Below are 26205 nucleotides of genomic sequence, written 5' to 3'. Positions count from 1 at the left end.
GGGACTGGCAAGCGTGGACTTTAGCAGCTTGAATGAGGCCTGATCTTGTTTTCACTCTGTTACTGGACGGAACCGACCAGAATGAGGGTCTGCCCACCCAATGCACAGCAAAGCCAAATGCCGAACATTAGGTTTGCAGTGGAGAAACGAAAACTGTTTTATTTGCAGGGCACCAAGCGAGGAGAACTCCCCGATGTCTCTGCATCAAGGGTTCTTGAGGGTCTCTCCATCAGGAGATTGAGGGTTAGGGGCTGGGGCACAGGCTGGCAGGCAGAGGTGCTTGTGGTGTAGGTTTGATTGAAGGCTGGAAATTGGTAAGATATGGTGAGGGCTTCAGCCCCGGCCCTTCCTGCACAAGGGACCCTTTCCTTCTGAAAGGGCTCCAGAATTCAAGTTCAGGTCGCGTCCTGCTCGTTTGGTTCTGGGGAGGGGGAGGCGCACTTTTGGCTCCGAGTGCAGCCAGAGGTCAAAGTTCCCTCCCCTGCGCTTGCTTTGGTTGCATGAGTGGCCGTTTTGGTCTGTGGTCTCTGAAAGGCAACTCAGCATCTCGCTAGAAACAGGATAGGACCATTTTGAGCTGGTTCTGCGGTTTCAGCTTCACTGAGGCCTAGAGAGGAGTTTCGCAGAAGGTATTGTCTCCGAAATAGTGAGGGATTTCAATGATGTAATTAACAGAAACTGTTCTAAATTCCAACCACTTCTTTTAGTTCCCTGGGCCAAGAGATTAATTAAGCAATGTGGGGAGTGTGTGTCACGTATCCTCTAAGGTGGCACTCCAAATCGGCTGTTGGGCTGCAATAAACACAATGAGAGTGGAATTTATTTCTTTTTAAAATTCAGGCCTCTTTAAAAAGAAATAAAACAAACCTCCTTTTCTCTCCATCTTGCCAAAGTGTAACAGGACTAAAGGGGTGTGGATGTAAAGGGGCCACATACTAAACCCGACCAGCTCAGGGGAGGCGGGCATGGGGGGCCCTACAAACTCGGAGACCCAAAGTAACCACGTAGGACGGTCTGAAATGAAAACCTCCTAACTAAAAGCCAGTCGTGGCGGGTGGTCCTGTCCTAGGCCGGTGTCTTCCCTGATAAAGGTCAGTCTTTACCTTCACTGAGTGTGTCTATTGTCTTTTTTCCATCGAAGGTAACACACCTTGGAATGTCTGAGTAACCCCCTTTTCCCAGACCCCTCAGGGCACAATCTCCCACCAGAGGGTAAGACCACAGTACCTTCCTTTGGGATCTTGTTACCCGCATACCGTCTGTATGTGCTGTAAACGTTAACTGTCAACTACCCTGTGCCCACCAAGGTAAAAGAAATATGTGTCCACCCTTTTTACTTTTTACCCAGTCCCAGAGCTGTTCCTGCTTTGCTTTCTCCCTCCTTCCTACTCCATCACCAGTGAATTTCATGTCACCCCCTTATGCCTCCCCTTTGATTGTAATGTATAAAATAAGGTGCAAAACTACCATTTTCTGGAGCATTTTCTCAGTCCATTGAGATTTTGCTTCTTGGCAACTGTCATCAGTTTGGCTCAGTTAAACGGAAAAAGTCTCTACAGGTTGGAACGTTTGTTACATTGACAGGGGCCAGTTTACCTACAGATGGACTTCAGCTGCTGAACAGCTAGTTTAAGTGGAGGCTCCTGGATCGAAACCCAGGACTGACTGATGTCAAAGCCCTTGCTTTCTGAATCACGACTAATGCGAGGTGTTCCCGGACTAACGGAAATTCTAGACTGAAAGCCCAAGGCCCTTTGGAATGGCACCTCCTTACATCTTCTCCAGAGCGAGGTAAGACCATTTAAGAATTAGCTTCCCATTTGGCCTTAATGTTCCTTCTTAAAGCCAATGTTTATAATCAGCTAAATTTCGTATTGTGTAGATATCTGTGTTTACAGGATGCCCCACTCACTCCATAAACTCTTTTTCACATGATACGTGCATGATCCGAATGGGAAGGAAAATGGAGGGCCGCCTATTCTGGGTACCAAATAGGTAGCAAAGGCACACACTGGGTGGAGAAAGCGGCCTTTGGCAGAAAGGAGCCAAGAGTGGCTTCATGCAAGTACTTCTCTAAGTTGTTCATTTTTAACTCAATCCTCTGCCTTTTTAGTGTGATGGTCATTGCTGCCCGAGGCCCGCCCCCCCCCCCCCCCCCCCCCCCCCCCCGCCAAGCCCAGTCCATATGGCTTAGGTGTTGCTGTTCTTTGGCCAGAGCTGCAAATGAAATTTCAAAGTCTAAGCATGTTTGCTCACTTAATGTAACACCAGAGAACTAAATCTGAACTTTAGCAAAAGCCTATTAATAATTGACAACAGAATTGTCAAGATGTAGAAGGCAACACGGGAAAAAATAAAAACAGCCTGGGGTTGCAATAACCTGTGAAAATGTTCACCCAGCTAGTTTGTATCAGCGATTATGAACAACATGCTAAATCAATACTTCAGAAGTCTATATATGACTATTATAGGTCTGGGGCAAATGATCAGGAAACCTTGGCTGATAATATGGCAGCATTTTCCAGGTAAGAAAATTTAATTATTTTAAATCATGTTTTAAAATTACAAAAAGACATTCTGCCAAAATAAGTTCTCCTAGTTTCAGTGTCGATGATATGGAACTATTTGTCTAGATATATGCTTAGATGGAAGGGAAAATTCTGAGAAAGGTTGGGCTTTTAAATTGTTTTTAAAATATTCCTAGCCTGGGAATATTGAACGATTGAATGAAAAAACCAACCCTAAATTTCCTCACTTGGAATTATGTGGATAACTAGTTTAACCTTGTGTAAAAATAGTGGTAAATTCTGATAACCCCTTTGTCTTTTTCTCTGAGTGTGACAGTGAGAGTCTGTTCACAGTGTAGGAAAGAGCATTTAAATGCGAGATAATCATCTCTGGTTGAGCCAGAACAGATTGTTGCCTCAAATGTTCCCATCCTTCTGGCTTTCCCCCTTATCATTCATTTTGATTACTGTTGTCTAAACTTTCACTTTAGATTTCAATTTGTCTAGAACATTAATCTTTCAACTTTGCTGTTTCATCTCTGCTCCAAAGAGCCCCATCTCTCTTCCCAAGTTCGTTTTCCTTTGACTTTCATATTTCAAAGCACAAGATGGTGGGTGTCATGGTTTATGTTTTCTGCTTGTAATAAAAACAAAAAAGCAAAATAACTTTAAAGGAGTATTTTATCTCTCATCAGTTACAACAATATTTGCTCAAGTTTATTTGCTCAAGTAGGGAAAAGAGTGCTCAATACGTGACACTCTTTCAGGCTCATCCGTTTTACATTGAGGCCTTAGTAAAGCCAACAAATGACATGGGTGCTCAATGATGGCAATAAATTAAAGAGAAAAAGGCAGAAAATATCCAAGGGAAAGAATCTGCCTTTCCTCTTGTTTTTTTTCTTTAGTCCAGAGCAAAATCACTCAAAATCACTTTTCCATGTGCAAATTAGGAGAAATGAAACCATCTTAACCAAGTGTTCTCTGACAAGCAGCACAGGTTCACTTGCAAATCCGTGCAGGGGCCTGAGAATGGGGTGAAGTTTGGGGCCTCCCCCAAAACCCTGTCAGCCTCAACTTTGTCTCAGATCTTCCCTGGAAACCAAATGAGCTGAAAAAAATGCTGGAAGAGCTATGGGAAGGGAAAAGTTGCCAAAGAGTAGAGGAGGCCTTAAAATTCGGCATCTTTTCCAATCTTCAGTACTTTGGGCCCTTTCAGTTTTCTGCTCTTGGAAGATGCCCCTGCTTGGGCCCATCCAACTCTGCTCACCAAGTAATGTGGTTTGCTTATGAGTTGTTTCCTTAAGACAACACCTTAACCCAAAGGGGTCATTTTAACCAAGGCAATTTCAGGTCCTTGATAGGAGTATGCAGTTGGTGTCTCTTAGCATTCTTGAAGGCATAATGCCAGGAGACCACCTATTCCATTTATGTACAGCCTTCCTCTCCCCTTAACTCCCCTCTACCCACACCGGTTAATTAATTTACCAACACTTATTAGGAATCTCTATGGGCTAGACTGCACTACATGCTGGGGACAGAGCGTGAGCCAGACAGAGAAAGCTCCTGCCCACAGAGCTTACTTTCCAATGGACACGCGTGGAACCGCCTCCATGATGCTGGTGGGCGCCCTGATGCAAAGGGGACTGGAAACAGCTGGCCCAGTGGAAGCCTCCCAGGGGCAGCCAAGGTGTGCGGCAAAGCAGACGGACCACCTCTGCAGCCCTAGAAATCCCAGAGACTCTGTGAAACATAAAAAGCTGTGTGTGGTGCTTCCGAGCTGTGAGCTGGACCTCTCAGCCTGTGTGCCCCACACAGTGCTCCTTTCCCATGAGCCTTCCCAGCCCCTGCATGCGCCCCTGCGAGTGGCTCAGGGACAGGACACAGGTCCTGCGAATGAGTGTGCACTGCTACCTTTCAAACCTTGAGCACCCTCTTTTGCTCAGCTTTAAAGGGGAAAATGGATATATTAACCCACTTTCCCTGGAGGGTGGCTCATGCTATTTCATTATCAGCCATTTGAGGAGTTTTTACTGCCACAAACGTCAGGGACCATTGCCTGTCCGTCGCAGCTCCTCTTTTGCTTGGTTACTGGCTGGGCGACCCTTCACCCCTCACCCTGTATCGAGCTGATCACGTGGAGCTAAGAATAGATTTTCCGTGGGGGTTGTGGTGGCTTTGGGTTAACGGGTTGGAGGGAATCAATTTGAAATCTCTCATTCCAACTTAAATGAAGACTGCAGATCAACCGGACCTCACCTAGCCTGTTGTGACACAATGACAGGGTATTTTAAAGACATTAATGAAATTTATAGACCTCCCTCTCCCACAAGGACAGCAAAAGGTCATTCTCAGTGACAGCTTTTGTGTCTCTGCACTTAGCTCTGACAACCACATTTTGGAGTCCTGGGGACACGGGCCACTTATGTGAGCCAGCAGTTGAGTGGAGACATTTCTGGGTAAGATTTGGGACCCTAATATTGTTGCTTCCTCCCCCTCCCAGCAAAAGGGCAATGAAGTCAAATAGATGGAGCCACCCAGAAGAACAGAGGTTTCTATTGCAAACGGGACAAGAACAGAGCAAACGTCAGCTTGCTACATGTTCCATGGCCTGTCCCCTCTGGGGCTAATTTTAAAAAGAACAGTAATTGGATTCTCACACACATTAACTCACGGCATCCTTCTCGACCGTGGTCTGCTCGTATTTTGTGGCTTCTTGTGAAGACATCATTGGTGGAAAATAATTCTATAATTTGGGCATTTAGAAGTTTCACGATATTAGGAAAGGAAGCTATTCTCATTCCTGTTGCGTCACTTATGGACACTTTCACATAACAGATGGTAAAAGGGATATCATTCTGTCTCCTTAACATTTGGGAAGCAATATAAACTTACCTGTGGCATTCTCAGTATTTTTCCCCATAAGGTAAATGTCACAGAACAATTTAGGTGGTTTGCAAAGTGGGTTTGTTGCGTTCTGCTCTTGCATTATGAAAAGCAGCCAATTGTCTCTCGTTTTTGAGGCTTCACATGGAAGGAGATTTCATATCCCAGCTCTCTCTTCTCTTTATCTGCCCTCCTTCCTCCCCCTTCCCTCCCTACTCTTCCTCTACCCCCCAAAAAGCTGTGGTTTCTTTATCCAGGCGACACACACACACACACACACACACACACACACGATCACGCACCATTTCAGGAGGTTGAAGGGGCTTCAGAAACCATTAAACAATGAATGATAAATAATAAGATTGTAAAAATCGTGGTATGCTTTATATACATATATTTTATGTGTTCAATGCTTAGGGTAAAAAATAATCAGGAGAAATTAGAGTGCAATAGGATCATCTTACAGGATTTATTAAACATTAATCCACTCTGTTCAGTTGGTGGGATTCGGTAACAGCACACAGCTGGCTGTCTTCCTTACTAGAGAAGCCCCTTTCGGGGGTGGTGGGGGTGGTATGTCACTTGATGTCTTTATAAATTAAATTTGAGACCCTTGTTAGATGTGAAGTGTGAGTCAAAAACCCTGTTAAAGGATCCCCTCCTTTACCCCACTTCCTTTATTCAGGTGTCTTATTTTCCACCCTTTAAAAAAGGTTTATTATTCTACTTGCTCAATTGTTTGATCAGTCTTCATACCCTTCTTTCCCAAAGTGAAGGTCTCAGATGAGCACAGTCAGGATTATAGTCAGCTCCTATTTCATGTAAGATTTGCGAAAAAAAAAATCACTTCAATTGGGGGTGGGGGTGGGGGTGGGTGGGGCTTGGAAACTTACTGAAACTACCTGACAAGGTTCCTTGTAATTGCTCTTTGGAAAATATCAAAATGCGGGGGACTTTTTTGAGAGCATACGTTTTTCACTCTATTGATTTTTATCTAACTTTGTCTAGGAATTGCATTTTGTGCATGGGTTGACAAGTCTCTCTAATGTCATCCTTAGAACGAAATATAATGTGTAGGGAAGCGGGAGCACACAGTTAGTAAAGTGACTGCGCCACCGTGTGGACCGGCGGAGAGCTTCTGCCTGAGAGAGAAGAACTAAACCTTGCCTTACAAGTGGGAATTGGACATTTACGAATGTCCCTCTGCCTGCACACACACACACACACGCACACACACGCACACGCACACGATGCCCTGCAGCTGTGTGCCCTTCATGGAAGCTCCCACTCTTTCCTGGGCTCCGAGTACATACTAATCCCTTGCAAGGCCTGTGCCCATGGCTGCTGTTAAACCCTCTGCTCTCGCTCTAACACTGCCGCAGCGATGACTGCTGATAGACGCTCTCTTCAAGGCTTCTGCCCCCTCCAACAGGAGATCAGAGTCCGGGTGAGAGGTCCGTGGGGGGAAAGGAGCCGGGGTGGGCGGGGAGCAATGCAGGGCGACGGGCAAAGGGGTGGCAGGGGACTCGCACAGTGCGCCCCGTCTATTCTGCGCTGCGGGGCTGGACCTGTCACCTGGCTGTGGGAGCCAGGGCTGCGCTGGGCCCTCAGCTATTTCTCAGCGCAGCGGGAAGGCGGGATTTCTCCTGCTGCGGGAAGCCGGCTCCACTTAAGACCGGGGAGGCTCCATTTATTTTGGTTCCTCCGTTAGTAACTCGCCCTGCACGGTACTAGCTCAAAGCCTCGCTCTCCTGGCAGCAGGGTTCGATCGGGGTAACGAAAGGCACGCGCCGGACAGGTAGGTGTGCAGCGTGTGCACCCGCACGCTTACCGGCTGGGCGCTCCGTGGAACGAGGCTGTGTTTTCCTCCGTTTAGATCAGTTACTAATGGGGAGTGAAACAATTCGGAACAAATAGGAGATGTACATTTGGCCGAGAGGAGAGAGAAGTAGTTACCCTGTAAATTTTACTAGCGAAACTTTGGCTCTTGGTTTTTGGTATTTTTATTGCAACACAAAACAATCGTAGAAAAAGGCATTTAAGATAATGTTCAGCAGCCAAAAATTCTTTAAGTCCAGAACTCCAGTCTCTGCCACATAACACTTTTGAAGAAAATACTCAATTTTAAAATGAAAAAAAATTATCTTCCCTAATCATCATACTTCAGTGGATACAGAATTCAGCTTAAGGGTTTGGAAAGAAATAAAACATATTATAATTTTTAAAGTAATGGTCTAAAGCTGGACTATTATATATATATTGTATAAACATATATATTATATATATGTATATATGTATATATAACATATATATTATACATACATATATATATATATATATATATATATATATATATATATAGAGAGAGAGAGAGAGAGAGAGAGAGAGAGAGGGAGAGAGGGAGAAAAGTAGCCAGGACACACCCTCCTAAGCTGTCATCTGGCTTCCCTGCCTTTGCGTACCATCTTCAGATGGCCTGTTCCCACAGTGAAAGCTGTGTTCACACAGAAAACTTTAAGTGAATATTGAAAGTGCACCAACTGCACCAAATTGGAAACATCCTAAATGTCTCCTACCCGGGAAATGAATAAACAAACTGTGCCACCTTCTTAGCTCGGAAGGTTACTAACCGACCGAAAGGAACAATGCACTGCTCAGCAGCACTGCCGAATCTCAGATGCTTCATGCCAAGTCAAAGCAGCTGGCTCGCAAGCCTGCACGCTATGAGATTTCATTTGTATGATTTTCTTGCAAAGCAACGCTCTAGGGACAAAAACCAAAGGAAAAAAAATCACCCCTGGTGGTGGTTAGGGGATGAGCACGGGGAGAGTTTCACTACAAAAGGAAATGGGGACATTTTCCAGGATGCCAAGCTGCTGTAGATCTTGATTGTTTTGGTAGTTACACGACTGTGCATTTGTCAAAGCTCACAAAGCTTTACACTCAAACAGGCGAGTTCTCCTGTGTGTTACACACACCTCGCTGCAAACAGTGGCTTCGGAAATTCATTTAGTCTTATTGCTGACTTTCCATCTTAACAAGCGTTCAGATTGCCCCTTTCCCTTTACCTCTGCAATTTGCTTAAATAGAAGAAAATGTTCTCTTTTTAACTATAACCTAAAGGCTCTAGTTGTGCTTTTGAAATTCTCAGCCTTTTTTCCTTTGAATCCTAGGTGGAAGCTGTACCCACGGATGCTCCGGAACGTGGCTGAGATAGACCTGTCCACGTCTGTCCTGGGGCAGAGGGTCAGCATGCCCATATGCGCCGGGGCTACGGCCATGCAGTGCATGGCTCACGCGGATGGGGAGCTCGCAACGGTGCGAGGTAGGGGGCTCCTCGCCCAGAGGGGCGGAAGGGGGCTCACGTTCAGTGACTCTTTTCTCTGGATGCGGCGAGCAAACACTTCCCTGATGTTTTTACAGTCACAAGAATGAAGCTCATCAAAAGGCCTGATCCTGCACCTGGTGCTCCTCTCCTCTCTAACTGCATGACTCTGGGCAAAATGCTCTCTGTGCCTTGGTTTTATCAGGTGTAAAATGGGGATAAAAATAGTACCTACCTCCTTGGGCTACACATATAAAGTGCTTAAAGCAGTGACAGGCACAGAACAGAGGCTCAATAACTCTTAGTTATATTATGAGTATTAGAGTCAACATCTCAGAAAATGGGGGTCTGAGAAGTTGACTCACCCTGGGTCATAAGGCAGGTGGTGGCAGAGACGGGATTCAACCTCCTGACTACTTTATTCCAAAGCCCGGCCTGCTTTCCCCAAAACCACGAGATTCTCACAATGAAAGAGCAAATGCAATGACCTGACTGGCTGTGTTTTCTGCCATGATTTTGGACCATTATTATTATTATTTTTTTACCAATGGATTATATTCCCGATAGAGCATTTCCAACTGTCTTAGAAGGAGATTCAAATACGATATAAAGAAATTTCTTACTAGGGCTAATTTATTAACTCCAGCAACTCTGAGCATTTGAGAAGGTGTGCACAATGACTACTCTCCCCACATTCTGCTTCAGAAACTCATAGAACGTTGGTAATGAGTTCTGTCTTACTTCTTTTGATGCTGAACAGGGCAGGTAATTCAGGTCCAAAGAGCAGGAACTAAATACTATTTTAAAGCATTTTAGTTCTAGAATTAAGGATCTTGTGGATCCATTTTTCCCTCCTTGAAATGTCTTCTATAGAGTTCTGCCAGGGACACCGGCACGACACAGTGAAGTTGTAGTGGACACACTTAGGTGGGAGCCTGGAGCTTTTTTTGATTCAAGGACCACACACAGATAAGTGGGCCCAGCCATTTGTCTATGGTAATCCTGAAATATGGGCAGGGAGAAGGGAAAAAGGGAGGGGGGATACTAAGTGGGTATATGTCTATTTAAAGTTGGGACAGTAGAGGCCTTCCCAAGCATGCCATAAAATCAAAGCAACAAACCCACATAAAAAACTGAAACTTCCATGCTCTAAAATTTCTATAAAAATGAAAACAAATGGCAAACAAACAAAAAAAATTACAAAATATGACACTGCAAAGGATTACTGTCTTTTCTGTGAAAAGAGCCCTTATATTTGAAGAGTAAAGTAACAAATAGCACAAAAAGAAAAAAAAAGATGTAAGTAGAAAAAGACATAATAGGAAATTCACAAATGAAGACATAAAAATGGCCAATAAACATATGAAAATTGTTTAATTTCACAAATAAATAAATGTAAGTTATAACCATATATTTTATTTTCTGAATATCAACTTATTAAAGATTATACATTTTGATGAGGTTAGAAGGAAAATGTGTGTTTTCAAGCACTGTTGAAAAGAGAGTAAAGTGAAATAATTGTTCTAGAAAATAATTTGTCGCTGTGTACCAAAGTTGTAAAAATGTGAATTCTGTGAGATGTTGTAAATTCTCTTCTAAGAGCTCCAAGGAAATACTAATGACTTTGAGGAAAGACATTTCTCCAAGGATGTCCATGCCTCTGTAATTTTTAAAAGGAGGAAATTTGGGGAGAAACAGACAAATGTCCCATAATTGGAAATAGGATGCAAAAAAAAAGGGGGCATTAAAAATGGGATACATTTTAAAAAAATCATATTATAAGAAGAATGTAGTGGCATAAAAAGACGTGACAATATAAGACATTTTAAAAATCAGTTACAGACAATAGTAAGGGCCTAAAATACATTTATTTTAAAGACTGAGAAGGCAGATGACTCTTTACAAGTGTTTATGTATGACTGATAGGATTACTCCTGACTTATAGTCCTCTTATTTTTTTGCCCTTACTTATAATATTTACTTTGAATTATTTTGAAAGAGGGGAGCAATAAAAACTAAATTTAAAAGAGGAAAGAACATGGAGAAGGGACCCTGAAGAGAATGGAAAGGATGCATAGGTGCCTTGGAAGGAAAGGGTATGTGCCAGGGGCAGATGCTCTTGGTGCCTGGGATACATTCCCTTGTTACTTACCATCTGTATCAGAACCTGTGACTTTTTGCCGGCCATCTTCTCTGGCAGCAGAATGACAAATGTCAGAATGGGTGGGTGGGGAGTGGGTGAGCGGAGGGAGTGGGAGTGGGTGAGCAATGCAGAGGAGTTGTAGAAACACCCCATCTTTCTCTGACCAGAGGAGCTGACACATGTTCTAATACTAGTGTCCAGGGCTCCCCAGTGGGGCTGAGCCCCAGTTGCCCTCGGAAGTTACTTGCTCGTTAACTTCCCCTTCACTCGCTTTCCAACTCCATCAACTCACTTGCGACCATTCCCAGATGAAAGACCTGCTCTCCCATATTTGTCTCATTGTTGGCTTCTGGAAGGATGCAGACCAAGGCAGGGGCTCACTGAAGATCATATGTAGCCACAAGCGCATCTAAGTAAGAGCTTAAGAGCATTCATATTTGGTAGATATTAATTTCTTTTCTAACAACTCAGAAAATTGACATGGAATTAAGCAGCTGCTATTTGATTTGCTTGATTGTTTCAAAATACAGAGATCCTCTCAAGCAAGCCTGACCCTCAGGGAGACTGTGACATCTATGGGAGTTGTTTAGAGGGTTTCTTTTTCCCGCCACCCCGTTAACTACCTGGCCCCAAATCAAGGTTCCCTGTTTCCAGGGGCTTGGCCCTGAGCTAGAAGATGTTGGAGCCAAGTTTGAGGGACAGGGGCTAGTGAGCTGTTTTCTCTGGAGAAAGTCCCCTTTAGCATGGTCAGTAAGTGTAGGTGAGATTCATTCAAATCCCCAGAAAATGGTCTGGCCTGAATAATTAAAATGGGCTTTTAGAAAGTTCTGGAAGTTGCTGTGGGACCACAGACTCATCTTCCCAGTTGGTTCTCCAGTCTTCACAGGGCCCTGCTTCAAGGGCTTTTGCCCTTTCTTCTCACCACTGTGGGGCACATCTCAGTAGAGCTGGGCATAGGAACAGAACTGCACTTTCTTACATGGCTGTGTGCTTGTAGACTGACCAATGAAGCTACTCTTTTTTATTTATTTTTTGTCATTTTCGAAACAACAACACCCGTGAATTTCAGATAAACAATACACCATGTATAATTGGGTGACCTGTATGCTTATTTGCTGTATTTGGCCACCCAGGTTGAATAGCAGCTCTTACCTTTAGGGACTCTTGTGAAGACTGCATGAGATAAATGCCAGGGAAAGCTGCCCAAAATGCAGTGCACTTTTTATGTTATTTGCCCCTCAGAGTTCAGAGTCCCCCAAATCTTTCTCTTCTACACATGAAAAACACACTCAGAAAAAGTACACTCTGTTTATGCCTTAGTGGGAATGAAAATGGCTCTTTTCATTTAGCTAAAGATATTTTTGTTTGTTAAGTTCCATGCAGGAACCTCAAAAAGTGGCTTCAAGGGCCACGCTGGTAGTATAAATATTCAAAGAGGGGCCCCATTAAGAAAACGACCGTGCAAGCTCAGTGTGGAGACCAGCGAACCTGAGCTTGCAGGTTCCATCAAAAGGGGGCAGCCCTGGCTCAGTGCTGGCCAACTGTCGCCCCGAGGGAGTGAGGATGTGGGGCTGCCAATCTTCAAAAATTTTAAGAGAAGCCAGAAACCTTGATTTTTATGTGCAATCTCCTGGTTTTTAAATGTTGGCAGATAAATCAAAATTCTCTAAAACACTGTTTGGGGCAACAATGTGTGGGCCAAAGCAAATACTTTTGTGGGCTACAACTGTCCCTTGGGCTGTCCGGCCGGGGCATCTGATTTATGTGGAAATTCACCACTAACTAGTTTCACTTCTTGTGGCAGGTCCTTTTCACTCTCTAGGATTACGTTTTCTCGGTGATAAAGTGAGCTGCTTAAGCAAGATCAGTGGTTGCTTATGTGTCTGCAGGAGGCTGGGGTTGTGCACAGGGACCCGAGGGAAGCTAGGTGTGTCCTGAGCCACTGATGTTGCATGTTGCAGTTGAAAAGAACAATTCTTTAAAGAAGTTCTGCTGCTAAGATAAAAACAAACGACAAAACCTCCACAATGAGAAAACTAAAAACAAAAACAAAAAAATCCAGAAAATTCCCAACAGTAGGTGATCTTTATAATTTTTTTCTCTATATAGTAGTTTTGTGCCCATTTAAAATTTTATCAACTACAAAAAGAGAGACCATTCAAAGTAGAGAACTGACCTTCCTTATGTTTCTGAAACCCCACCTCTGCCCTCTGCCTTCCACGCCAGCCTGGAGGACAGGGGCTGGGGGGAGAGAGCACTTGCGCGCCTCTGATTTTCATTTCTCATAGCAGCATTCTTGGACTAGAAGGAAGCAAGCAGATAGGCATTTATCCCTAGATCTTCCTGAAGACACAAGTAGGTGTTTAATAAGTGCTACGTAAGTATAGAAAAGGGTACTTCAGAGGCTCGTGGGAAAAGATGATAGCGATGAATGTGAGCCAGGCAATTTGAACTTATTAACTCATCTCTCCCTGACCACCATCTGAAAACCTGTGAGCCCAGCGCCGTAAGGATCTTTCTCCAGCGCCTGTGGATGTGGAAACTGAGGCTTTCAAAGTTTAAATACTCTGCTCAAGGTTATCGATCACATATGCAGTGCTGCCAATAATATCCTGGTCAGTTACTGATATTTTCAAATGTTGTTAACTGCAGCAAGAACCCTAAGGCAAGCTCTGTGCCATAGTCTATAGTCTTTATAGACTATAAAGACGGTCTGTTTTTACAGTTTGATCCCTTTGGTTTTGAAAGGATGGAATAAGCCAAAGAATATGAAACTCATGAGCAAATATGAGCCTTGTTCAAAATTCAGAGACATAAATAAAGGGGCTTGAATCTTAAACAAATACAAATTTAAACTCTTAAGGTAGAAGGAACAGAGCTGGGAAACACTGAGTGGAGAGGAGTTTGCCATGCATCGTGTTATGATGAGGAGATTTATTGCAGTAGATGATTTAGTCAACATTTTGATAATTGACAATCGCTCTATTTAAGCAGTCATAGAAATGCTTCCACTCATAATGCCACATTCATTTGAAACTCTATTAGGCTGGATTTTTATTTTTTAAGTTTTATTCATATAAACTCCAGGGATGATTATAAAACCATTACAAGTATTTAATATATTGAAGGAAAGAGCAGCAATAAGTGTAAATGCTAGTAGCACGTAAGAGAGGTGGCCTCATTAGGTTACATTTCCATCTGGCAAGATAACCGGAGCATCTCTGACTTCTCCAGGGGCCACTTAATATAATGCTTACTGGTCACTGAGGCTTTTAGGACATTGTCATGGAAATCTCTCTGGTGTTATGCATAGTGGCCGCCATAAATTTTATTTCACCCTTTATGGGGAGACATTTAAACAGGTAAAGTCAGAAAGAAAGAGAAAGAGGGGCTTAAACATTCCTGTATCCGTTTGCCTCTGACTTGTTATATGGATGAGGACCACATGAGGGAGCGCTGGGACCTCAAATAGAGAAAAATCAGACCCACCAAGGGTGTTCCAGGAATGCTCAGCATATTAGCAAATTCTTATTAAACTGTCAAAAGAAGAGAGAAAAAAAAGATTTTTAAAAAAATGTCTGCCCCTGGATGCAATTACAGGCTACCACACAGGATTCGATGGGCCATAAAACCATTAAACCTAAACACTTTCTTTTTGAGCCTAAAAGGCCAGAACATTCCAAAGTGAAGTTTCGAGACTCAGCTCTGACTTGACCACCTATTAAGGTGCAGGTGGAACAGATTGGGAGGAACACAAAGAGCCATAGAGACCCCAGAGCGCTGAATTAGGGTGTAGGTGAGAGCTTTAGCTGTTGAATTTTCTGGATTTTTCCGAGATTAAGTGATCAACCCTAACATTGAGTGAAAGACCATTCAGCAAGAAAAATTGTCATTTCCTTTGCTCCAGACCCAAACGATGTACTTTTGAAAGCTTTAGTGATTTATATATTTATGTGTTGTACTAGGTGACCGAGCAGATATACATTTCAGTGTAACTACGAGGAAAATGTCCTTGTTGTTCTCGATTTTTACCTAAACCCAGGAAAAGCACCAGGTCGGCGTTAAATGAAACTTTTACTCTTTCTGAAGTGAGTGTCTTTTATGCACCAGAAGCTTGGACTTTACGTTCCTATCATTAATCCTCAAAATAGACCTGCGAGGCGATTATCATTTATCATCCTCACTGGGTGTGGAGGAAAAGCACGCCCTCGACCACGGCCTAGAGCTGGTCGGTGTTGAGACGGGTTTGATCTGTTTGACTCCAGAGTCTCACCCAGTTCTTTGTCTTTCTTCATTATTTTATCAGTTCTTACGAGGGAGGAACAAAAGTAGGAAGGACTCATGGAGAAAGGACAGTTCATTCGAACTTTGTCCAAATTACATCAGTTACACATTTGGAAGGGAATCTCTGCATCATTATAGTAAAAAAAACCCCAAGTCATGCCCTTTCTCACTTTTATTTTTAATCTAATTTAGCTGATTTATGTTTTGAACCTTTTGTGCTAACAATCAAAAGTCACTATACCTGCTCTTTCTACATACACACATTACATACACATATGTATGTACATATACATATACATGCATATATACTAAAAGATTATGGACCTATTTTTATATATACACATAGTTTATATATTATGTGTAAAGCATATAATATAATTCATACCTAAAATGTTTCAAAAGTGATAGATCCAGCTTTTAAACAGCTATTAGAAAATAGACTTTAGCTATGTTAAAGATCAATGTCAAATACTATGATTTCTAGGATTTTGCAGCATAATTTAAGCTATTGGGCAGCTTTCTTGAAAAGATAAAATTGCTTCTTCTTGAATTATTAGTGTGCCTGACGACAAAGTGTGGCAGTGAGAAGCCAGAGGCTCACCTGTGTACCCCGACCCTGAGGTTGTCAAACTAAGAGGGGGGCTGATGGAACGTGGTATTCGTGCCCCAACTTGATGTTCCTTGAAACCGTTTTCAAAGGCATCTCACTGTGGAGTGGGCTCCACGCGATCTGCCGGGTAGGCCCAGACCGCACAGCTCAGTGCAATGCCCAGTGCCTGGGAATCACTGCAGTACAGCTAATGCTTTAAGCCTGTTGCAGGCTTCTGCCCCAGAGGTACAGTGGAAGCAAGGAAGGGAGGGCTAAGATGTCACTGGGACTATCTGTTCCTCAAAAACATTTCCAAGTAGTAAAAAAGAGTTCTCGAGGTGTGGTGACAGGGCGCTCCCTCATGATGTTCCTGCCCAGATTCAGACAATGGGCCATCATGAAATCACAGGAAAGATGAAGTCTGGTTTCCTGGCCTTTCTTAGCAGTGTTTAAATGGATTAAATTTCCTGAAGAGTAGATTAAGATTTGTTTGACCACTTCTGAGTATTTTAAGCGTAATTGTAGTGGAACTTTTATTCTCTTCTTAGATTACTGGCTTTAGAATGTTCTTTTCCTGAGTGATCGCAATGGCAATTTTAGACCTCCATAGAACATTGTTAATCGTCTCTTTAGCAAACCTGTGTAATGGTGCTTCCTGCGCAAAGAAAGGCTGACACACGCGGTGGATGTGAGGGTGCACATGCCTGCAAACCATGTATGCAAACACTTCAGTGTGTCAGACCCTGAGTTCAGAACCACACAACTGCTTGTTGCTCTGTCACTGCCTATTTTCCCCGTTACATAGTGGCTTCCTGTGCAGATGGCAAAATGTGTTCCCGTAACAAAATTTCAGCACAGCTGTTTTGATGACTAACTTTTGCAGGAGCTTTTTAATCAAATGTACCTAAAAAAAAAAAAAAAAGACTTTAGGCCTTTTGAACGTATTACCCCTTTTCCTTCAAACACATAATTTTGGAAACCAACTCATCTTTCCCATAAAGGAGAGCTATTTTCAAAGAAATCATTTGGGCCCGAAGTAGCACATTACTTCATTGTTGTGCTCCAACCTGGGCATGGGATTGTCCCACATGAGTCGATGTTCCACATGACAGACATTTACTCCTGCTGATAACTAGCATTTTATATTTTCCTCTCTTGGTTGTCTTAGGGGCCCTGGATGCCCATCATTCCCCAATTTATTATAACCCCCTTCCTTCTCGGTCCTAGCACGATGAACTTTAGTTTTACTTTGTGATTCAGCATCTTACTTATATGTGTAAGACTTGGACCTGGCATTAAACATTTGGAAGCAATTTTACAACGGGTAAATTGTGCCTTCTCAGCCGTGAGTAACTTCTCTGTCGTCTTCATCTTCTGTCAATTTACTTTTATTTTGCCCTTTATATTTTTGGCTTCTAATCTGAAAACTAGGAAACCGGGCAAATCCTAGATCAACCAGCTTATGAAATACATGCCTGATGATGGGTAAGTGTGCTGAAGGGCTATTCCTGTAATGCAATTTAATCCCTTCACTTTAAAACTAGTACGAGGTGAATGCAGGAGAAAATGTGGCAACTGTGCCTGTGCCTCTCTCCAGCTGGACATCAGTGAGGAGGACAGACAGATTCATCGGCAGAACGTGACTGGCCGTTGGGAAGCGGGACACTGGCCACCACCCAGGCTACTGGCACCTGCACGTTTCTCCCTCCCATTTTCTATATGGTCCTCAGTTTACTTAGGCCATAAGGTATCTCCCATTAGCTTAGGTGAGTCCTTGTGAACGAAAACGTCTATCTTGTTCTCACGGACAAAAGCATTAGTGTCCCTGGCAAACTCGTTAGAAATGCAGAACCTCAAGCCCCATCCCAGACCCACTGGGTCAGAATCTGAATTTTGCCAACATCCCCACGTGATTCCTGTGCACATCAAAGCCTGAGAAACACCAGAAAGAGTCTGGAATGGGAGACCCTGGTGCTTGCCAACCAAAGGCATAGTTCAGATCCTCAACGATGAAACAGTGTTAGATGTAGCACGGTTGGCACTCCCATCTAAAGGCCCCCTCGGGTCTTCTGAGAGCCGCTGATTTGAGGAAAACTCCCTGAAATGCAGCCGGAAGTAAGAAAGTGACTCTGGGTAAATGAGAGGTGTGTACAAAGTAGTTTTCAATCGAAGAACCGGGACAGGTGGGCTTAGTGTCCAGTCTCCTAAAACTTAAGTCTGCGATTGGTTTCCTATCTTCTCGCCACCACATCCAGATCGGAAATAAACATTTTTATTAAGGCCGAGGTAAAGCAAAACCCTGCAGAAATCTAGAAGCACATTGCATTTCTCAGCCACGGGGAGGATTCCGCCAGTTCATGCTGTTTTGCAGAGCTCTAGCCCATTTAAATCACTGTATGTTGGAGTTTGGGATTTGCATCAACCCTAGAGGTGGCTGCATTTATGTCTAATATGAGTCGATATAAACCTTTGTAGTGGATCACAGGTCCCATAGTGTAGGAAATTGAGTTACCTCTACTGAATGGTGGTTTGGGGATGCTGACCTACACTCAGTCTTATGCCAGCTCATTGCAGACCCCTGTGGCATCCCCCCCCCCAGGGCATGTGATGTAACTCTAATAAGAAACTTCATTGTGAGTGGGTCTGAGGATGACTTTTATTCTGTGAAACAGAATTCACCAATATTTTCCACTAGCTCACAGCCCATTTCAGGGTGGTGGGGGGTAGGGCTTATGGGTGATAGTTAACGATGACATTAATCACATTTATTTCCACATAATTATACTTACAGTTGTACTACAAATGAAAGAGTGTGTGTTATGTGCTACTGAGTCGGCTCCGACTCCTGGAGACCCTGTGAATGAGTGATGTCCGCAGCGTCCTGTCCTCAGCAGCCCCGCTCGGCTCCTGTGGACTCCTGCCTATGGCTCATCTATTCTCTGCTCATCCCCAGGAACCGTTTAAATGCTTTCTGACCGGGGGTTCTCGCTTTTCAGCACTCTCTCTCGTTTCATCTTGGACTCTCTTCATAGAGTTTTCAAAAGAAAATGAAAGAAAAAAATAAAAGAAAGTGCAGCCGTGGGGCAGCCTTTGATTTCTGGGGCACTGCGCTTGGGTCTGTGGCGTCGCCATCACCCAGCACCTGCAGAATGTAAGTGCCCCAGCAGGGAAGTGGACAAGTAGAGAAACAGAAGAATGTAGTGAAAATTAAAAAAAATAATTTCTTCCAGGTATTACTGTTCGATGGCTGGACTAAGCAAATACTGACAGGCCTTTAGCTCGCTGGGCCGTTCCTGCCACCGAAGTCTGCAGGCAGATGGGCGGCAGGGCGGGGGCTGGGGAAAGGCCCGGTGCTGCCCCCCCTGGGGTGTCCGCTGTTGCTCTGTCCCTGGATTTTCGAGGTGATTTGTACCCTGGGAATGTCGGACTTGGCCCCTTTGATATTCTTTCCCTACAGAGGACTGAGCAGGGAGCTCCTTGGCCTGGAGAAGATCCCTGTCCCTTAAGAGCTTTCTTCCCCAGGGTAGCGAGCCTTTGACACCATATGTGCGAGAGGAAAAGGGGGAGGCTGCCCTGAGCAGCGAAACCGTCGCGGAGGAGAGCTGAGCGCCGAGATGGTGAACGGTGGTGTGCAGAAATCAGGTCCTTGGCGAAATGGAAGGATTTCAAAAGCCATGTAGGACTCCTTGTCCCAAATAGTGTTGGACATTCTCTCGCTGACCCTTAACAGCTGCGCGGCTTCAGAGTTTACACAGAAAACGTCCGCAGACATTGTCTCAGTGGACGGTCCGGCAATCCAAGGACAGGGCAGCAGCTGCCCGCATAGCTATTTGCAGATGGACGGTGCCTTGTGGGTGTCGAGGCTGGGACTGTGCCCAGGCCTCTGACTCTCCACCCATTGTGTCCTGTTGTCTTTCTGGAATACAGATGTTATTTCCTAGGTCATCTATCTATCTATCATCTATCTATCATCTATCTATCTATCTATCTATCTATCTATCTATCTATCTATCTATCTATCTATCATCATCTATCATCTATCTATCATCTATCTATCATCTATCTATCTATCTATCATCTATCATCTATCTATCTATCTATCTATCTATCTATCTATCTATCTATCTATCATCTATCTATCATCTATCTATCTATCTATCATCATCTATCTATCATCTATCTATCTATCTCTATCATCTATCTCATCTATCATCTATCTATCTATCTATCTATCTATCTATCTATCATCTATCATCTATCTATCTATCTATCTATCTATCTATCTATCTATCATCTATCTATCATCTATCTATCTATCTATCATCATCTATCTATCATCTATCTATCTATCTCTATCATCTATCTCATCTATCATCTATCTATCTATCTATCTATCTATCTATCTATCTATCTATCTATCTATCTATCATCTATCCATCTATCATCTATCATTATCATCATCATCTATTTTTGTCTTTGATGCCTCAGTGCCTGAGAACTTACTAGTGTCTCTTTTAGTGAGTGTGTGTTAAAGCATTTTCCTATAGCAATGGCATAATGTATTACTGTTACCTCTAAATAAAGAAGAGAAAGAAATGCCAAGTATGAACCGTCTGAAAATATCCTCAAGAGCAGTGATTTTCAACCGTGTGCCACAAAAAATTTTAAAACGTGCACTACCTATTTAGTCAGGGGCACTGATCTCTTTCCCCCTAGACTGTCAAATTAAAAAATGACAATAAGCACCAGAACAACAGCTGTCTGGTGTGACTGAATCAAAATTATACTAACTCTTTTTTTTTGGTCAGATTGGCAAAAAATTTTTTTTTTGGTGTGCTGCAGAATTTTATAATTAGTTTATGTGTGCCATGAGATGGAAAAGGTTGAAAACCGCTGATCTAAAGCATGAACATTTTAGGTGTCTATCCTTGAAGATATATCTGAGCAATGATAAAAGGGGGGGGGGAATGGAATTAAGGAAAGCAAGGAACCAGAGTCCTGTCACGTGGGCTCAATGTTTACTTGATGGGGTAGCCTCCCGGATATGTTAGGGATATGTTAGCCAAGATATTTAGACTTGGGTCAACACTAGAGATCCCCATCATGAGCAAGAGCCTGGCCTTGCCTTTAGAGTAGTATCACCTCGGAGGGGGTCTCCATTTTGCCAGGAGTTGCAAAAATGCAACTCATATTGGAGTCTTCTGATCCTGCCCCTCAAGTTGGGAACAGGACTCTATGCAAGCTGACCCCTGCCCTCTGTAAAATGAAATCTGACCATTGCTGCTTTTCAGAGCAGCAGGTCAAAGTTTCATTGTGGAAAATGAATTGGGAGAAAAAACAGACTTCAAAAACATTTGTGCTTCCAAGTACTGGGTTATTGTAGCTCTAATTAGAGTTTCTTAACAAAGTCTGACTATGCTAGGTCATTTATAAAATTGAAAAGCTTGTAATTTTTGTCCCCAGTAGAGCGATGTGAGCTAGAGGGGTATATTTGTATGTCTCAGACAAAGGTGACATTAGAAATTATTTAGCAACCAGTATAGCCAAGGACTTTGACCAGTAAGAAGAGAACCTCAGATGCTTCTCTAGTGCTCCAACAGGGCTTTGGATGACCCAGCTCTCCAGGCATTAACCTTTACATTGCTCAATTCGAGGAGGGATCCTCGTTGGGCAGAGGCTGGAGTGATGGCACATTGAAGGGTCTCTGGAGGAAGGATTATTTACCTTAGAGCCATAGTTATTTACCAATTGGAATGGAGGTATTGCAATATTTTAATAAGCAGAACTGTTATTCCGGTATGTACCAACTTAATCTGAGATCTATCCTTAGTGGAACCAGGCAGATTTATAATAGTCTCTCTGAATGGTCCTTACAAAATCCTAGGCTCCCTTATCTCATTCTAACATACAACTATGTTGAAAACAATGGATGTAATTCATCAATAATTTTATTTTATCACAGCAAATAATCACAAAGTGAATGGAGATCATAGTAATTAGGAATACATGTTCCAAGGAGCATGGATCCTTCTCAGTTTCACTGCTGTTCTCTTCTGGGAGTAATATCTTAGCCTCAGCTCATAATGTGTCAGCACAGACTCTGATATTCCCTCTGCATCCAGGAAGAGAGTCTCACTAAATTAATCAATTCACCAAATAGTTACTGACTGCCTACAACTGGAAACAATGGTAACTTAGAATTTCAGGGAGGCCCTGATTCCAACTTTCAGCTCCTATGATTTAATCAGTGGAAAATAAAAACTTAGCACCAATAACATCAGGAGCCATTGGTACTGGAGCCGAAAGACTCAGGTGGCATGAACTGGCCTTGCTTTTCTCTGGACATATATACCAAGGGATTTTAGACAAAACGTTTGTGAGCGCTGACGTGCAAGTTTGATGGTGTAAGTGATGTAAATATTTTTGATGGATTGGTTTGTAGGATTTTAATGATCTGTATGGAATGTCTGTAGATATTTCTTATCTTTTTGAGGGTTTTTCATTCTTGTTGGCTTTGTGTAAACTACAAGACGGTGCCCTATCATTGGATGGTCCTTTTCGCTGGACCATCTTGTGTAGCCACACTCTGCTCTTACAGCGCGTGGCAGGCCTTACCCATTGTTTTCCGAGGCTCCAGGCCTTCCCAGAGCTGGCAGCATGTGGCAAACCTGCTTCCCTGGTTGCCCATGGCCCTGAAGGACCGGGGGAGTGCATTTATCTGTGCTTGATTCCAAGGGAGTCTTTTGGGCACCTGGGAGTTCTAGAAAGATCTTTGCCTTGGGGGAGTGGTTAGACGTGCTGTGTTCTTCTCCCACTCTGCTGTCCCTCTCTGGGCGACCTTTGTTAGGTTACATTCTCTTCAGGACATAACTTCTTTATGGGAAACTGACGGTTAGGGGATTCTGGCCCAAGCAATCAATGTCCCCTGGGGTTCCTTCCAAACAACAGTGGATGGCCTGAGCTATTTCCATACTACAAATCTTAATAAAGATCAGACAGTGGTCCAGATGTTCATACGTGCTATTACTCAATAAAATGTGGTTTGTCAGACAACATTTTGTGCTCCATTAATCCCTATGGGAGAAATGATCAAAGGGCCACTTGTAAGGAACAGCTTAGTGGTACATGGACACTATAATCTGCAGCTCGGATCTTCTTTATCTGGCCTGTGGCCTGAAGAATGGGGATTAGAAACACCCTCAAAGGCATAGGAAAAATAAAATGTATCAAAAACAAAATCCATTTTATTATCATTTGAACTTAGCATTTTACTACCAAATGATAACGCTACTGTTTAAATGTCAAAATGTGGTCCCGGACCAGCAGCACCAGCACCAGCACCAGCATCACCTGGAGCTGGTTACAAAGGCCAGTTCTCGGGCCCCATCTCAGACCAACCGAATCAGAAACTCTGGGGGTGGGTTTTACAATCTGTGGTTTTGCAAACACTCCGGGGGATTTGTCTGTCCGCTAAAGTTTTAGAAGCATGGAAGCTTTATATCCTCTTAAAGTTGCTTTCTAAGGAGCATGTCACTGGCTTCCCACCATCTCCCTGTGTGTCGCTTGGACAACTACTTTTACTCTCATTTGGTATATGGTGGGCACATGGATAAGCTGAATGTCCCAGGGTCATATTGTCAGTTTTATATGTTCATTTCTTGTCTCATGGCATGTTTGGTATATGCTATATAAACATTAGATAAGTTTCTCCTCCACTAAAGATGACCCCAATTTTGCTGCCTATTTTTGGAGGAAAGATTATTACCTACATTCTTTCAAGTTCTCTAAGACAAGTGGTTAGAGTAGTCTATCTAATTTTTCATTTGTTTGTTCATTTATTTTTGATACCTTGCTCAAAAGGATACAAGGAAACTGCTTCTATTTAGGATGTCTAGTATATTATAAAGTTTTAAAATACAACATAAATGGTAGAATACACCTTAAACAATATTTTTAAAGATAAAATTTAAAAGTTTAGAAGTTAAAAATATTATATATAATATTTTCTATCTATCTATCTGGCTATCTATCTATATAGAGAGAAAGGAATATCTATCTATCTAATCTATCTATCTGGTTATTTAAGGAATTGGCTCATACAATTGTGGAGGCTGGTGAGTCCAAAATCTATAGGGTAAGCTGGTAGGATGGAGACCCAGAGACAAGGTGATGTTGCAATTTGAGTCTCAAGAAAGACAGCTGGTAGAATTCCCTCTTCCTTAGGGAAGGTCAGTCTTCTTTTATAAGCCTTTTGATGGACTGGATGAGGCCCATCCACCTATGGAGAGTAATCTGCTTACTCAAAGTCTACTGATTTCAATGTTAATCTCATCTAAAAAATACCTTCACAGCAACATCCAGACACTTTTGAGCCAATATCTGGCTACCATGGTGTAGCTAAGTTGACACAAATTAACCATCGCAGAAATATTACCTTTCATGGAGTGTACATCTCGTTTTATATATAAACTGTACTTTATCCAGTCCCCTAAGGTTGGATGTTCAGATTGTTCCCAGGATTTTTTGCCTTTGGCTAATTGACTCATTTTTGTCTTCCAGATCAATTCACAGAGTGTGGAAAAAATGCACATTTCTAACTTTTTAAAGATTTGACCTCTTTTTGCCAAATTGCCCTTGTAGATTCTTTAACCCTTAACCTAAGACCCTAGTGTTTGGAGTGGGAGAATGCCAGGCTTGCCTTGATCTCCTCTCTCTCTCAGCCTGCAGGTCCCTGGGGACTGGCATGATGCTGAGCTCCTGGGCCACCTCCTCAATCGAAGAGGTGGCGGAGGCCGGCCAAGAGGCGCTCCGCTGGCTGCAGCTGTACATCTACAAGGACCGTGAAGTCACCAAGCAGCTCGTGCGGCGGGCTGAGCGGATGGGCTACAAGGCCATATTTGTGACAGTGGACACGCCTTACCTGGGCAACCGCTTTGACGACGTGCGTAACAGGTTCAAGCTCCCACCCCAGCTCAGGTAACCACGGGTCTCTGATCTCCTGGGCCCCTCAGATGGTTTTCTAACTCTCTTCGCTCTTGTCATGAGCCAGCTCCAAAGGTTTTCTCCAGTTTCCAAGCGAGTGGTCTGGGGAATTAGTTCTTCATAGAACATTGGTTCCAAAGTATGGTTGAAAGGGCTCTTGTCTGGGAATGGTAGGGTCTGGATTCTAGAGATAGTGTCATTGCAAATATCCCCATAATTTCCAGCAAATCACACTCCTTTTATGGGTGTCACATACTCGAGCTATAAAAGAGATATAAATTATACCTATAAAAGCCAAATAAATTTATGTACCAGAGTGTATAAAGGGCTTTGGGAAGCATGAATAGCCATATAGATAGAAGACACTTAATATAGTCCAGGCAACAGGTTTATTGTGATCCCAATACCCTAGTTCTTTGTCTGTTGAAGTCACAGAGCCACCTATTAACTTCTATTTTTCATTGTATTTGAGAAACTATGGCTAGGAAGCTTGAAAAAAGCTTAAAGAGTGGAGACAAATGAAGCCACGTGCCTGATTCCTCATCAATGACTTCTTTGAGCAATATCCCTCTTTTTTGATTTGAGAAAGAGAGAGATTGGGGGGAAGAGAGAGAGAGAGAGGGAGAGAGAGGGAAACATCAATTTGTTCTACCCATTTATGCATCATTGGTTGATTCCTGTATGGCCCTGACCAGGGATCAAACCTCCAACCTTGGCGCGTCGGGATGACGCTCTAAGTTACCCAGCCACACTATCCCTCTATAATTGTAGATGAAGATTAATTCATTTATTCACTGGCTCATTCACTCACTCATCTTAGCATAAACAATGTGTCTAATAATCTATAATTGAGCAAGGATGGTTTCATTAGGTCAGTCAGCTTGTCCATTAGCAGGGGGATGGTCCTTTTTCCTATAAGAATTGAGACTTAGAATCATCTTTAGTAAAGCTGAGAATTTAGTGGAGTGTATAAGAAAGACCCCAACGTCCCTAAGCGACAGGCCCCTTTCCCCTTTGTTTTTTCCTTCCCCCCCAGTTCCCACCAAAATCTGCTCTAAGGATTTTTCATACAGTGTGTGACCGATAACCTTCAGGGCTCAATGCGTTCCAGCAGGAATCAAAATCTTAGTGTTTACAGAGGACATTTGATGATGGGCTTTCAGAGCCTACTTGGGAGTCTGGGAAACAGCGAGGCTGCCTTCCTTGGGCCCGGGGCCTCATTTCACATTGGCCACCGCTTATTCTGTCTACGTTTAAAGTTAACCCTTCTGAAAGATCCCAAATCTGGAAGATTCAACATCAAACCAGCATTCCACATGAGGACAAGAAGACTGCTGGGAGCCGGGAACTCTCCCTATGCTATAGAACAGGATGCATGGCAACCGGCGCCTGAGTCCATACACAGCCCTGTGCCTCACATACCTGCCACTGAGCTCTGCTATTTGGGTATAAACTGTTGTGTGTAAACTCTTGCTGCTGGGCCATTTGTAAA

General features: G+C 43.2%; 1 protein-coding gene across 6 annotated transcripts in view; it reads left to right on the top strand.

The window, feature by feature from the left end:
* The first annotated feature begins 489 nt into the window (after positions 1-489).
* The window catches only part of HAO1 (hydroxyacid oxidase 1), a 60244-nt gene continuing 34528 nt past the window's right edge, over positions 490-26205 (top strand). For 2 of the 6 annotated variants that reach the window (XM_081150252.1, XM_081150254.1), the window contains exons 1-3: positions 2255-2525; positions 8564-8715; positions 24452-24707. In XM_081150252.1, coding sequence (XP_081006378.1) covers positions 2389-2525; positions 8564-8715; positions 24452-24707 — 545 coding nt within the window. In that variant the 5' untranslated portion in view covers positions 2255-2388. Of the gene's footprint in view, positions 630-1141; positions 1308-1584; positions 1792-2213; positions 2526-8563; positions 8716-24451; positions 24708-26205 lie in introns of those variants that run through there. The other 4 variants (XM_081150253.1, XM_081150256.1, XM_081150255.1 and 1 more) reach the window with 4 other exon arrangements.

The sequence above is a fragment of the Miniopterus schreibersii genome (assembly GCF_964146895.1).
Source record: "Miniopterus schreibersii genome assembly, chromosome: 10".
Taxonomy (NCBI): domain Eukaryota; kingdom Metazoa; phylum Chordata; class Mammalia; order Chiroptera; family Miniopteridae; genus Miniopterus; species Miniopterus schreibersii.
This window is presented reverse-complemented; position numbering and strand designations above follow the sequence as displayed.